At 38.0% G+C, this 14,572-nt stretch overlaps 1 protein-coding gene across 2 annotated transcripts in view; it reads right to left on the bottom strand.

Moving 5' to 3' along the window:
* The window catches only part of LOC146368110 (receptor-type tyrosine-protein phosphatase N2-like), a 217,722-nt gene that overhangs the window by 201,801 nt on the left and 1,349 nt on the right, over positions 1–14,572 (bottom strand). For both annotated transcript variants that reach the window (XM_084911857.1, XM_084911856.1), the window contains exon 2: positions 2,597–2,647. In XM_084911857.1, the coding sequence (XP_084767983.1) occupies positions 2,597–2,647 (51 nt within the window). The remainder of the gene's footprint in view (positions 1–2,596; positions 2,648–14,572) is intronic.

The raw sequence follows: 14,572 nt of genomic DNA on the forward strand, positions 1-14,572 counted from the left end.
TCTAGGTTGATTCTCAGCAGGGGTGTCTTTCCTCTCCTAGCCAGAGAGGCAGCAAGGGAAAGAGTAAGGCAGCTGTGACTGTGTGTAATTATAAAACACAACACTTGATTCTAAAGAGGGCAGCATGAATTTTCTAATAATGCACACATTGACACCGTGTTTGCATAATGTGAATAGTAAGCCAATATTTTAAAAGTTCTTATGGACAACAGTGTTGTTCAGGGGCCTTCTGACTACAACAAAGTCCAGGTGCTTTCTTAATCTGAGCACAAACTCCAGGTTTAAAAAGATAAATTACACACGTAAATACAGAAAACTGCATTTCCATCAACGGCTTCTTGATGCTGACCCCAGAAGTGAGTTAATCGTCACAAGTACTCATCTTAAAATACACAACTTCAAAGCAGAAATAAACATGTTTATCACCTGGAATAAAGAAAATTGTTTGGTGTCTATTGCTAATTCCCTCCCAGGGAGTTGAATATGTATCTAACTCAATCATGTAATATCAGACATACTTTATATTAGGGGTGCAACGATACTCGTATCGGTATTGAACCGTTCGATACAGTGCTTTCGGTTCGGTACGCATATGTATCGAACACTACAAATTTTTTTATTTATTTTATCAACTTTTCTTCTGACGATGCTGTCTGTGTTGAGCGCTCAGTGAATCTGCGTTCGACTACTCCACCTAAGCTGCACTGTCGAGTGCAGATCCATGGAGCGCAGCGCAAGTTAGTAAGACAGAAGCTAAGCTCGAAATTGAACCTCCCCCACCCTCATTCAGATCTGGCGTTTGGAACTATTTTGGTCTTCATGTGAAGTATGACCCTGATGGTAAGCGCGTCATGGACAAAAGTAAAACAGTATGTCGGATGTGCCACGCAATGCTCAATTGGTGGGAACTAGTGCATTAGCGCAGTTAGCTTGTTAACGTGTTGACGCCGTCCAGCCCCACGCACGGGGCGATCCGCAGTAACTCGTTAACGGAGATTTGCTGCGTTATGGCGTTAATGTCATTTTAACGAGATTAACGCACATTAACGCATAGCACTAGTGGGAACACAACGAATATCACTGCACATTTACTCCGACATCATCCTAGTGCAAAGACAAGTGGAAGCAGACAAAAACAACAAGCATGCATGCTACAAACTTTACCCGAGTCATTTACAGCCGTTAGCACATGATTCTCCTTATGGGGACCTGATATGTTTAATATGCTGCTGAGAATATAGCCCAGAAGAAGCGTATAGTATAGCTTTTATTTTGGAAAGAGCCATTTCTCTGTAATAAACTCTCTTTTCCAAAGATGAGTGATTTCTCAATCAGATAGATTTACTTTTTTATTTTGTTGTTTCAGCAACATTAAATTTAAAAACTGTACTTTTGAGTTAAAATATATATTTATAATTTTAATAAATGACAAATTAAAAAGGCATGAACATTTTTTTGTATCGAAAAAATATCGAACCGTGACACCAAAGTATCGAACCGAACCGTGAATTTTGTGTATCGTTGCACCCCTACTTTATATCTAAAATCATAACGCATAATGAGTGATAAGTGGTGCAACAGAACACTTGTTCTCATTTCTCTCATATTAATCTGATATTTTGTTTTTCACCAGCTTAAATCTCATTTAATATCACAGTGACTCACAGATCAACATTTCTAACCAGCTAGCTAAAGGCTAATAAATTTTCAAGGGTTGAAAATTCAAATGTTTCAGAGCATTTTGCAGAACAAAAAGACATCAAAAACATAATGGTTTTTTTTTATAATCACTCACCGATTTAAAAAATGCCATTCAAAGAATATAGGTGTAATTTAGTTGTTAGGTATAGCAAAATTTGCCATAGAGCTCTGAGTAGTGATCATAAAAGATGCATCAGAAATACTAATTTTTAAACATTTTGGTGTTTAACAAGTTCAATATACCCAGGGTATCTCTCTGTTATCTACATTTACTTACCCTAACACTGGCTGTAAGGCTAAGCTTTACATGACGCTGATTACTATCTTGCTAAGCTAACTCAGCTAACTCAAGGTTTCTCCTCCACGTTCGCATGAAAAGAGTAGTGTTGGCAGCATCTGACCAATCACAAGTCTTGATATGTACAGTGGCAACAGAGTGGCTGATTTTTCAAAGGAAGATGAAGCTGTACTATTAAAATGTATATTAATTAAGTATCACTTAATTGTATTGTTATTATTACAAACAATCATGGAACAAAGTTGCATTTAAAAATCTATATTCAATACTGATGTTCAACAGGGAAAAACAAAGACATTAGATTTGACACAGACATTTAACAGAATATTGATTTGTCAGTAACCAATGATTTCTTATCTGCTGATTTCTAATCTGGAGATATGAAAAATCACTCTGGTTCGCAGCATAAGTTACCAAGGCGATCTCCACCACTTTTGTAGAACTGAAAATCCAGGCTTAACCCTGAAGTTAGCTGGATAAGATGAAACCACTGGACATATTTTCTCTCCTCCCAAGCATCAGAAACCATCTGTAGTGCCTTTTCATGTATACTGCAATCGATATGTGTTTAGTAGTACTTAGATAAAGCTTGCTTACCGTTGACGCAGATCTCATACGGTGAACACAGCTCGTTCTCGAAAAGGCAACCTGTTAACAGAGAAAGATACAAACAACAACTACTTAGCAGGTTCACATGGAACTAGTTTACACAGATGTTTGCAATATTACCTCTTTTGGGTATTCTCAGTCGAATACTATTTTTCCACAAATTTCTTTCTCGAAACTTTTCATGCAAATCTACTTGCATGCAAATTCCTAAAGACAACATCTGTTTGAAACAGCTCTTTAATTCTGGCTTTACTGGAGTAACTGAGATATGCGCACCTCTCAATTACTGTTCTATTTTAAGACCGCAAAGTGAGAATACGTGACTTATTAAGACGTCATCCCTTGGGCAGTTTTATATATTGCTACATTTGTCAGCCGTGGGCAGCAAAAGCCTGCAGTTATCCAGAGTTAACTCCGGGGCGAGGGGGGAACAGGATGATGCATCGAACCAGCTCCTTCACTGCTCCGCTGGGAGAGGAGAAGAGGCAGCTATATTTTATTCTATCCACTTACAGGAGATCTGGCAGCATACAGGATACTGTTACACTCGATGTCTCTGTGCCTGCCCGTCTCTGTCCTGCAATCTTGAAATAGCTGTGTAACATAATGTTCTGCAAACACAAACAGGATTTACAGTATTATACATTAGCAGTGTTGATTAGGTGGGCAGCAGTTGGCTCGGTGCTCTCCACGGAGCTCAATAAGAATGGAGCGAGATATTGCTTTAAGGTTTTTAATCAGTCTTCTCTGTCTGCAAACATCTGACTCAGATTCTGGTGATAAAAATATGAAAACTATCTGTGTGTATGTTGTTAAAAGAAACCTTAACCTAAAGCATCACAGAGGAAAAAACAAAGTGCTGCAGAGGATTGAGTGGATCTGTTTAGTAGAAGCAGGTGTAAGCCATGTGCATTAAGTCTGCTTCCTGAAACGGCTTGACAATAAAAGCCTTCTACCGAGAAAACCTGAGAGTGTCTGATTGTTGCAAACAACAAAAGTCAGCGAGGTTAACCACACCGTAACTGTAAATCTACCACTATCCTCTACCCCCCACAGCTATAATAAATATTAGCACTACTCCTACTACATAGCACTGCACAAAACCGCAGCTCAGAAATCAGAAGTTAGACTACAGACCGTACTGCCCACGTTTCTCCAGATGATGACTTTTGGTTTTAAACTTGCACCTGCAATGTTGCTCTATTTTTTTGCAGGTGCAGCTTTGCTCCATCCACAGTGTCACACACAGATCGCGGGACATTTGGTCACCTTTTCACGATTATGGTTCAACAAACCACAATTCCCCAAATTATTCCCAATGCATATACAAGAAGCGTTTGTTTTACATTAAGAATAGCCTAAAAAACTTAATTACAGATTTGACAAGAAGTGTGTGACTGTATATCTGTGTTCATTTACAACTCAGTTTTGCTATAAAAAGTAATAACTTTTTATCCAAAATGAACATTATACATTATAAAGGAACATTACAAAAGGAAAACACCCTTGAAAAATTAGTGTAGATGTTGCACAAATTGTCCACCAGAGGGCGCTGTGCAATCTCCCTTTTGGCAAGACGTGTTTCAAATTTTACAAACAAGCAGCTGATGTGAGCAGAGTCAAGTAGAGCACAAACCAGTAATCCACCACTTATTATACCATTATAACAAGATTGTTCTTAAACAGACCTGTCATATTATCTTATTAAAGACTAATAAATAACTGCATATAATATATGCTTTGTGAATCTGATTTCTAAATCACCAAATATCAACATCAGTCTAAAAAACCTTAAATTTGTCAGGCATATTTATGAGATAAAATCTATAGAGATTTTTCTACTAACAAATGTTCTCTAAACTAGCTAGCTCATAATTAAGCTAACATGATATTAAGTGCTATAAACACACTACATAACACATTTCAGTAGGTCAAACCAGAAAAACAAAGGTTCAAAAATCCCCTCGTGTTGACTTTTATTATTTCCAGTTGACTCATTTTCAAACTGAAGCAAACTTCTAAAATATTACAAGAACATGCACAACGTGGGACGCTAAACTTACTGTATTACTGTACTGTATCTGTCAAGTGGAAAATGGCATGTATCACTGCAATGTGCTGCATAAATGTGTGAGGAACATCTAAAAGCAGCATAAATACCAGAAGCCTAATTTTTCTGTGCCAATTGCTGCGTCATAACAAGACTGTAAATGTCTGAAATATAACTTTTGTTAACAAAAATCTGTTTACATGCGAAAAGTTTACTTAGAGAAGAAATGCACAACAACTTATTTGCTGTTTTGAAGTGAAAATAAATCAAGGACCCTTTCGGAGTTCCAGCTCACTTCAGTTCACAGCAACCTCATTTCTTTTTACCCACGATGCAGTTTGTGTCATAACAGAGCAAAGCCATTTGCCATAAGCTTGAGTCTTGTTTTCTGGATATTTTTTTATGTTTCTGTTTTTTTGTAATTAAAAGGAGAATCACCCGCAGCTGTATTTGTTTACATCTCTGCGGAAAAAAAGATGAATAAATCACAGCAGTTTCCAGCAGAGGAAACCTTGTTAGAAGCCAAGACATGTAAGACAGAAATGCTGTTTACAAAGAGCCCGAGTTTCATTACGGCAGCTTTGAGGCATTCGCGCAGCATTTGGACCACTTTCTGCATAAAAAGCATTAAAAGAACAAAAAAATATGCAAGCAAGTAAATGGATACAAAGATGCTAACAAATAGCAGGGAATTACAATGTTGGAAAACCAAACGCTGTACACAGTCCAAGTTTGTACACTAATATAAAAAAGCTGGCAGATTAGCAAATTACAGCGAATTAGTTATTTAAAAATAAACGCTGGGTTTTTTTGGTTGATTTTTGTGTCACTGTTTTTTTTTTTGTGGGGGGGGGGGGTTGTCAGGGTAGATCTCACATGTTTAAAACTATGTGAACGCACCAAACCTCTAAATTCTTTATATTTTGGTTCACACTTTCTCCAGGGTCTCTTTCTTTGGAGATTGACTACTTTCACACTTTTTACACTGTATTACGTGCACTGTGTCCTTACATTTTTTGGGGAAAGTGTAGGACAAAAGTTCCAGGCCTAAACTGTCTAACTGTCTACAGCCAATTAACATTATCTAAAAGAAATGTCCTTAAGAAAAAATTAGCAAAGACCTACAACAGGACCTGAGAAGCGCATTCTCGCTTCAACTAATCTCATCCGAAATGGTCTCAATGCAATATTAGCTCTCAAAAAGATGTTGTTAAGGAAGGGAATTAAGGAGAAAAGGCTGAGGTATGCCAAACTGCACATGAACTGGCAACGGGTCGTGAAGGAGTGATGAACTCAAATATAAGATTTTTGGTACAAATTGTTCTTAATGTACAGAGGCTGGAGAGAGAGGTGAATGTCTACAACCGTCTGTAAAGCACAGTGGAGGCTGTGTCATGGTTTGAACTAACAATGTTCGCAAACACTGCCAATGCAGTAAAAGCACACATAAACAGAAATGCACAAAATTATAAGTCATTTGTCCTTTTCTTTGATCCAAACTTCACTGTTCTACAAAAACCTCCTTTACAAGCTGGAGTTCGTTTATGTATGTTTAAAAGATATTACTTAAGTATTGTCAAACAGGGTACAAACATTATGATGATGATTCTTTTGATAATCATTGCTAATTCATTAATGTCTAAACTATGCATTTTAAATATGACAGAGTCAGTGTAAATGTCCACAATAAACTTCATTGTGCTTCCAAAAGAAGACACTAAGATAAAACAAATAAAATCAAAAGTAAGGCAATATAAACATTTTTCCCATTTCACTTCCAAGTAAAAGGCTTCTCCAGTCAGTCGGAGGGTGATGATATAGAAGATGACTCTGCATGCTCCTTTTGGACTTTTTCTGCCACCCCAAGTTTCTTCTCTCTGGTTTCCTCCCTCTTTAGCAGCCGAGTGTGAAATAGGTTGCAGCATCGTGCTGTGGACCGAAGCCAAGGCGGCCACACGGGAGGAACAGAATTTCATCAGCTTCACCCTGTGAGCAAAGACCAGTGTCCAGGCTGTGGCCTTTAATGCCTCCTGACAGGGCCATTTTAAAAAAAGAAGAAGAAAAAAAAAAACACTACATGTCCCACAATGCCATATGTCTGTTTGTATAAGAGACCTGTTGATCTTGAGGGAAAGGGGCTGGGGCCAGAGAGTAAAGCGTTGCATTGGTAGATGGATGGATGGTATTTTTTCTATATATATTCGAAGCAGATGCACCCATAAAACCTTTAAATAAACTTCACTAGCAGCTAAACTTTATGCATTGGAGCGAGGTGTGTTCTTTTCAAACTCCCGAATTGACTATGTGCAATTATTGCCCTCTGTCTCTTTAACAGCAGACAACTCGCAGCATTTCCTTCAACCTTCTCCTTTAATGTTCTGTTTTCCACCACACAATGTTATCTGTGCAGCAGTGTTTACATCTCCGGACAGCAGATAAAAGTGGAGGCTGCAAGACTCAGCCTTTTAAAAGCTTTCCCCGCCTTAGTACTGTTATTTTTAGTCTGTCTAAAGGCTGACTCACTTTTAGGTTTTTCCCATAGCTGATAAAAAAGGGGCTTCCTTCGTGGCAGCCTGTGTGTTGTCTACCTACACTGTATATATGTGTAAGTGGCACATGCATCCTGTAGTGTACTATGGCTTCCTTTGCTCTCTTTGTTTTTTCAGCCCATTTTGTCTGGGCTTCAGCTCTGAGAGAAATGATCAATCACAACATGCCCGACATGACTTCTAACAATTTAGACAGACACAAAAAGGTTTTGGAAGGAAAGACAGTATTGGATTTTTTTTTTTGTAATCATTATTATTTTGTTGCAGCAAAGCAGGGAAATCCATTTCCCAATTTGGAGGTGTGCACAAACACCCCTTCTTAAATTGGAAGTAATCTCTCTTCATCATCCCCGCCTCGGTCTCCTACAGTCACAAAACAACTCCCTCCGTCCCCTTCCCTCTCCACCTATTATCTTTTTCATCCACATCCACCTCTATCCATCTCTTCCACAGACTGTTCAAAGCCACAGCATTGATCCATCTAGTTGAATGAAGCAGCAAAGCACTGCTTTGGTGGAGTGCACCATGCAGAACATGGATTTTTAATTTTTCCAAGAACCAAATGTGCATTTTTTGTGCAGGCACATTGAATCATTTAGTCTTCTACTGTTATTTTGGTTTGGACTTTACTTAGAGGTAAAACAGAACATAGAAACACCTGAAATGTTGGTTCTAAAACTTTAATGGACAGGAAAGCTCAGGGCACATTGTTGGATGGTATAAATAAATCTTTCAGGGAACACTGAACAAAGTTTTACTTGTTAAACTTTATCTGCTAGAACTTCTTTTCATATTCAGCTAAATTGCAGCAGAGACTGTATATGTAAAACACAGACAGGTACCATCTGCATTATACAGTAAGTCAAAGTATCCTCAGTTCTAATGATGCACGGCTTTAAGCCTTAATTCAGTTTAAATGGTCCCAATGAATCATGATACCGTATAGCACTATCGTAGCCTAGCGTTAGCACTTCATTATCTCTACTTGATCTCTACCTTAAAAGAAAACTTGCCTGCCAACTTGCCAACATAGCATTTTCATATGACTGTAGCACACTGCAAAAATGTGTTATTGGAGTTTAAAAAGGGCATTTACAGGATTTTGTATTGCTTTGTACAGTAGCACTGCTATTAGCATTAGCCATGTTGCTAACCACTGATAGCTACTTCAAGCTATGTTCCTGGAAAAGTTTTAAAAAAATCATACGGCTAGCTAACATAAAAAGCAATAATCATTGAGAGATAAGCAAAGAATATGTTCATGAATACTCCTCTTCAACCTCTTGTTTTGTAGCACTTGCTGATATTCTTTCTGGTAAGTACAAATTCCTTAAGATTTAAAGTGTAGTAAACCAGAACTATCAATCAAATGTTCAGGCGACAACTTTCAAATTCAACAACATAAATTACATTTAGCAGTTGCCAAAACCTGTACTGCGATTTGTATAAATATGATTACACATGTATGTAAGCGGTGTGATATTGAAGGTACATGTAACCTCTAATCACTGCTATACACTAAGCAAACATACATGTAACTGATGACTCCCTCCTCTCCATTGTGTTTAGCATGTACATCAGTGATGGAAAAAAACGACACATTTACTCAGTGTGGAAACTGTTGGAAGACATAAATATCCAGGAACTGACTGGGTGCACTCTGGTGAATCCAAGCATCATTGCACGCAGGAAGAACAACAAACCCTGCAGGGCCAAGCAGACACAATTCACTGAGATAAACACTGAGAATAGATGCAGTTTCACCTGCACTGTGACAAAAAAGCAAAACGGGGAGATATTAGTCAACACAGCCAGAAACAGCAATCTGTAGCAGGCAGGGATTAAGAAGAAGCAGGGCAGCAGTGAGTGTGGCAGGCTCTTCATCACACCTTCAGTTTCTGCACTGACTCCAGAAGACTCCAGATTACTTGATATATTGATTAATGGCAAGTCATTCTGGCAAATCCTTGAAGCAAATGAAACACCAGTCAGAATTCACCACATGATGATGTCAGATTTATAATCACTCATTTTTTTTCTGAATCAAGTCTGTCAACTTTGCAGATGAAAGAAGAGATTCTTCCCAAACATCATCCAAAAAACAACATTAGCAGATTTAATAATGAAAGAAGGACAGTGAAATAAAAAAAAATAGGACTTTATTATAAAGCCAGTATGGATCTGCATGTCCACAGAAAGCTGAGTCAACTCACATATCAACTGCTAAACATGCTGTACTTTGAGAAAACTCAAAAACGAAAAATTCTGACTGAAGGTTAATTATAGTTTATTACAACTGAAGTGTTAGTATTAGTATATAGTATACTACCAGGTGCAATCCAAGCTGCAAACTTCGAGCCAACATACATGGGAAGTTCCTCAAACAGCCATTTGAGGACAGCTCCCAAAGTGCGTCCAATCCAAGAGACACGTGTGTTCAAATACCCACCTTCACAGAAGAAATAAATGTTTACAACCTAGTACAGAAAAAAAGCTTCAGATCTCTATGGATAGTTATACTGGCCAGACTTATAGTTAGTAACGTGGTTACTTTGACGGCAGCTAATTGCCATCTCCTACGACTTATCTCTGCCAGTCTCTGAATTAAACCTTTAAACCCTGTTTGGGCTGTTAGTGCAGCAGTGTCACCTGGAGCATTTTATTCAAATCTGACAAATAATATGATGTTCTGTGTATTATAGTCCATCCAGTGTATTTTTAGTTGGTTACTTATTAGCACACATGTGTTTCTTTCCATTGGACACATATAGTTTATATATATTGCTTCATAACCAAGCTTGCTAGCATTAGCTGATAAGTTAGCACTCCAAGCACTGGTCCAAATATAGTTACTTTATGCTGGGTACATCTTTTCTATACACTCAATGGTTAGAGATCAATACGACAGGAAAATGACAAAAATCTCCTCCCCAACCTCTTTAAATGGCACGGCATTATATCTACAACATTTTTATTAAACTTATTGCCTACTTCATACTATAAAACAACTAAAAAGATGCTGATGTGAACTTTTTAGTATGTTTTTTTGCTATGCTCAGTGAAAGTTTCATAAAAAGGACTCCAAACTACTAACACCTGTATTTAGAACAAATAATGCAAGAACTCCCAGAAATCCAGGGGAAATCTTAACAGATTTGTCACCATAGCTGGAGCGTACTTCTGACCAGTCACACTGTTCCACTTCTGCAACATAAAAGCTCCCATACACCTGGCTCTGTCCATTTCCTCATGTTTTACAACATAGTTAAAGTAAACCACCTCAGTAGCTCTGCAGGCCTGGCCCGACCCAACCAACCTATCAGCACAAATGAAAAGTTAATGAGCGTTGCCATGGTGACAGTCACACCAGGTGAACAAGCGACGACCTTCTCCACATCCAGGTTAATGATTAAGAAGAATGACATCTCAGCATAGTCACTAGTTGGAATCCCAGGAGGGAAAATCTGACTCACAAAGAACCTTTACAACAAAAACTCACTGTGACCAGCACAATATGCATGAACATAAATGATAGATTAATAAGATGATAGAAGCTGATTGGTCTACCAATAACATTTATGACAACATAGTAATTATTTGAACTGTTTAATTACCTAAAAAGCAGCTGCATTATTTTTGGTTTGGGCCTTTGATCGGACAAAATAGGAACAATGGATACCTGAGTTTTTCTGATTAAAAAAATGTTTTCGTTTATTTGGTTTTGTGTTATTGATTACCAAGTTTCTCAGGGATCATTAATCTATGGTACAAGTTCAAAATTGAAGTAAATGACCCACATTTTATATCCAGTAGAAATGATACAATATTTTAACAGGATGATGTCCTATTCCATCAAAAGAAATCGAAGACTCATTCTATATCTTGTTCAACCGATCTCTACTTCAAAGCCAAAACACAAAATAGATAAAAGTGAAACCCAAAAAGTGGCGATCCAAGCGGTATGTCTGGGCACGGTTCCCACACAAGAGCTTCCACTTCATCACTGAGCACAGATGATTCCAGCTAAGGGGGCATAAGAGAAACTATTAGCAGTGATGGATGATGTTTGGTAGAATACTGTGGTAGGATTGCAGCATCTTGCTGCTGCCTCTGCAAGGCAAAAATATTTCACTTAACTTATTCAGTCTCTGAACTTTAAAACTAGAAATTTTTTAAGTTTCTAGTGTGTGTGACCGAGGTGTATGCAAAGAAAGTAAAGATTTGGGTTATTTTGATGGAGAAAAAAAAACGTGGCATCGTCTTTGAATATCTGATACTTTAAATAATAAGCAAGTATGTCCAGCCAGGTGTTTGAAGACAAGCACAAATGTCATTTGACTCACTTGTATTAATTAAAAACACAATCAGAAAAGGCAGAATGAGCTAACTGCTTCATTACATCATTACACACTGTAAAGGTGGTAATAATTAGTGTAAACATTAACTATGCAGCTTAGTATTTGATATTTACTGTTGGAGTTTAGCTTTGCCTTTCTCAGGCCAAGCTAAATATTACTCAGGTTTAGGATTACAAGCCAAACTGCCCAAAATGAATGAATAACATGAAGGGCATGTTAAGAATATTACTGTAGTTTTCATTGCTTGCCACATGAAAGAGTCTGCTAAAGATCATGCTTAAACAGCTTGTTGGCATTATGTTGAGGTTTTGGTTCAAAAGTTCAGAGAATAATAACTGAAACCAAACCTTCATTTTCAAGGCAAGCGTTTCTCTCCACCCACACTTTTTTTCCATCGAACTCCTTCAGTGGCAAAAATCTTTCCTAATCTACTCTTTGTCTGACCTTTTCCAACCATGGAAACCTGTTTTTATAAAAGCTCTCTGTGTATTTCAAGACTTCTCACACACACACACACACACACATTAAAGAAAAAACACACACACATGTGAGAATAAGCGAGAGATTGCCCGCGCCTTTAAACAAACTGATCATCTTCCTCTGAGCAAAAGAGATTACAACATGATAAACTGCCTTAAAATTTTTAACAAGATCATTGTAAAGTCATTGCTGACTACTCATGAATTTACTCCATCAATCCTTAAATGTTACATGAAATATTACAGCTGTAATGCAGCAACACAGGAGATGAGAGATACCGGGAAAGTATTGGGTCTTGATATCCCCTCTGCACACTGTGCTACCGGTCCCTGAAGGCATATTACAGAAACTTTTTAAACATCCAAAGAATATTATGTGCACAAGGTTAGTGTAAAGTCACTTTTGATTAGAAATTAAAACATACAGGTCCCATAAGGGATAATGAAACCCACTCCACTTTCAGGGTAATATAATCCATGTTTACAGTTTCAAGTTCTTTATATGAGGCAGGTTAAAAAAAAGAGAACGTTATTAACTGAACTCCAGGAAACACTGTCTCTGTTTATAGATGCAACTCACTTTCTATACTTCCATTTTTGGACTTTTCACTTCAATCCTACATTTATCTGACAGATGGAGTATAGATTCAACATGAAACAAGTTAATGCTGCTTTCAAGTAACACCCCGAATTGTCATATAGCAGCGGTATACTCAGAAGTCATTCTTAACAAACACACATGTTCTCGAATGTAATATATTTGCTAAAACGTAGAGTCTGATTAGTGAGATCCCAGAATCTAAGATATCCCAATAAATTTAGGAGAAAGCAACCAATGAAATAGGTCGCAGCAGATGGCCCCGCCCCTCCCTGAGCCTGGTTCTGCCGGAGGTTTCTTCCTGTTAAAGGGAGTTTTTCCTTCCCACTGTTGCCAAAGTGCTTGCTCATAGGGGATCATTTGATTGTTGGGTTTTTTCTCTGTATGTATTATCATAGGGTCTACCTTACAATATAAAGCGCTTTGAGGCGACTGTTGTTGTGATTTGGAGGTATATAAATAAAATTGAATTGAAGGAAACAAAATGTAAAACAACTGATTAACTACACGATCATTTTTTATATTTAATTGCCTTGTAGTATGATGGCCAGGCCCTAAGTAAGATAAATTTGGTTGTGCAATAACTGTCCCGGTACATAAGGAAAAATAAATCAATTCTGATACACAATATTACATTCAGTTTCCCTTAAACAGTATTGCGATGGAAGCAGTTTAAGAGTAGACGGTTATTGTTGCCAGAGTGTGCCAGAAGCAAAGAAAAAGAAACTTACTTTCACTTTATCTCCCTTGAGGTTTAATACATGTAACAAATGTCTTTTTTTTATTAAATTATACAGAAAACCAGATTTACTTGATATTTCAATGCAAAATATTAACAAAACAAAAGAGTAGATCTACTTATTGAGTACTAAAACTCATACAGAAACAGAAGCCTGTGCGGTGAACATAACCGAGCATTCATAAACTCCAGGCATTTCTCTGAGGACATGGTGGAGACCAAAGCCAGAGCTATAAGACAGTGACCAATGGGAGCAAAGCACTCAGGGATGCAAAAACCATAACTCCAGTGAAAAATATTGCAGCTCAACAACTCTGGATATCAAACTAGGTACATGTTTATGAGCATATTCCCAATATCAAAACCAGTCGTGAAAAAAAAAAACAGCAAGTTGAAATCTTACATGTTTAATTTGCTTCCAGCTCCTGGAAATTGCTCTGCGCTGTGTGGCAACTGCAACTTTACACAAACAAGCCCAGGAATCATATTTCTCCAAGACAGTGACTGAAAAAGACTGAAACAAAGGGAGACCCACAGCATGCACCCAACTTCCTACTAACAATGCGATGGACCTTAATTTACAGATGATAATTATGACCACTAGCAAGAACCACCAGCTGACACTGATGACGCAAAGCGATGATTATTTCTTGTTTGCCCCATGTGGAACATTGCTACACCTGTCGGCTTGTTAATGCCACCGACTGCTCACTGATCAGTCAAATAGCGCAAAACCAGACGCAGGACATAAATCACGCCACCTACATTCTTGTGATGCAAATAAAACAGCATCCAGCTTCACAGCGCCGCTGGTGTTCAATGACTCAAAAGGTCCCTTTAAGTTGGAGACCTGTCAAGTAGCAAAATAATGTAAAGGTACAGTACAACATTTTAAGGAAGAAATGTCAAAACAGCACCACAGGTCCCTACAAACGTGACAGCAGTAATAACAGGTGCTGCTAATATGAGTAAAACCCTCTCGTCTGATGTATTTCAGATTTGTTTATTCCTGCTCCTTCAAAAACATGAACGCTGAAATGGAGACTTTGTCTCTGCTGCTCATCTCCACAGCTCCACGTGTCCTGTGGTTGCCATACTCTCTGTATGCTGGTTATGTAATCACAGGGAAAGAGGAGAAGGAGGAAGAGGAGGAGGGTCTTGGATACATAGATACACACACCTCCCTCTCAG

Source organism: Perissodus microlepis, chromosome 18 (assembly GCF_051167445.1).
Source record: "Perissodus microlepis isolate ML-2025 ecotype Zambia chromosome 18, ASM5116744v1, whole genome shotgun sequence".
Taxonomy (NCBI): Eukaryota; Metazoa; Chordata; class Actinopteri; order Cichliformes; family Cichlidae; genus Perissodus; species Perissodus microlepis.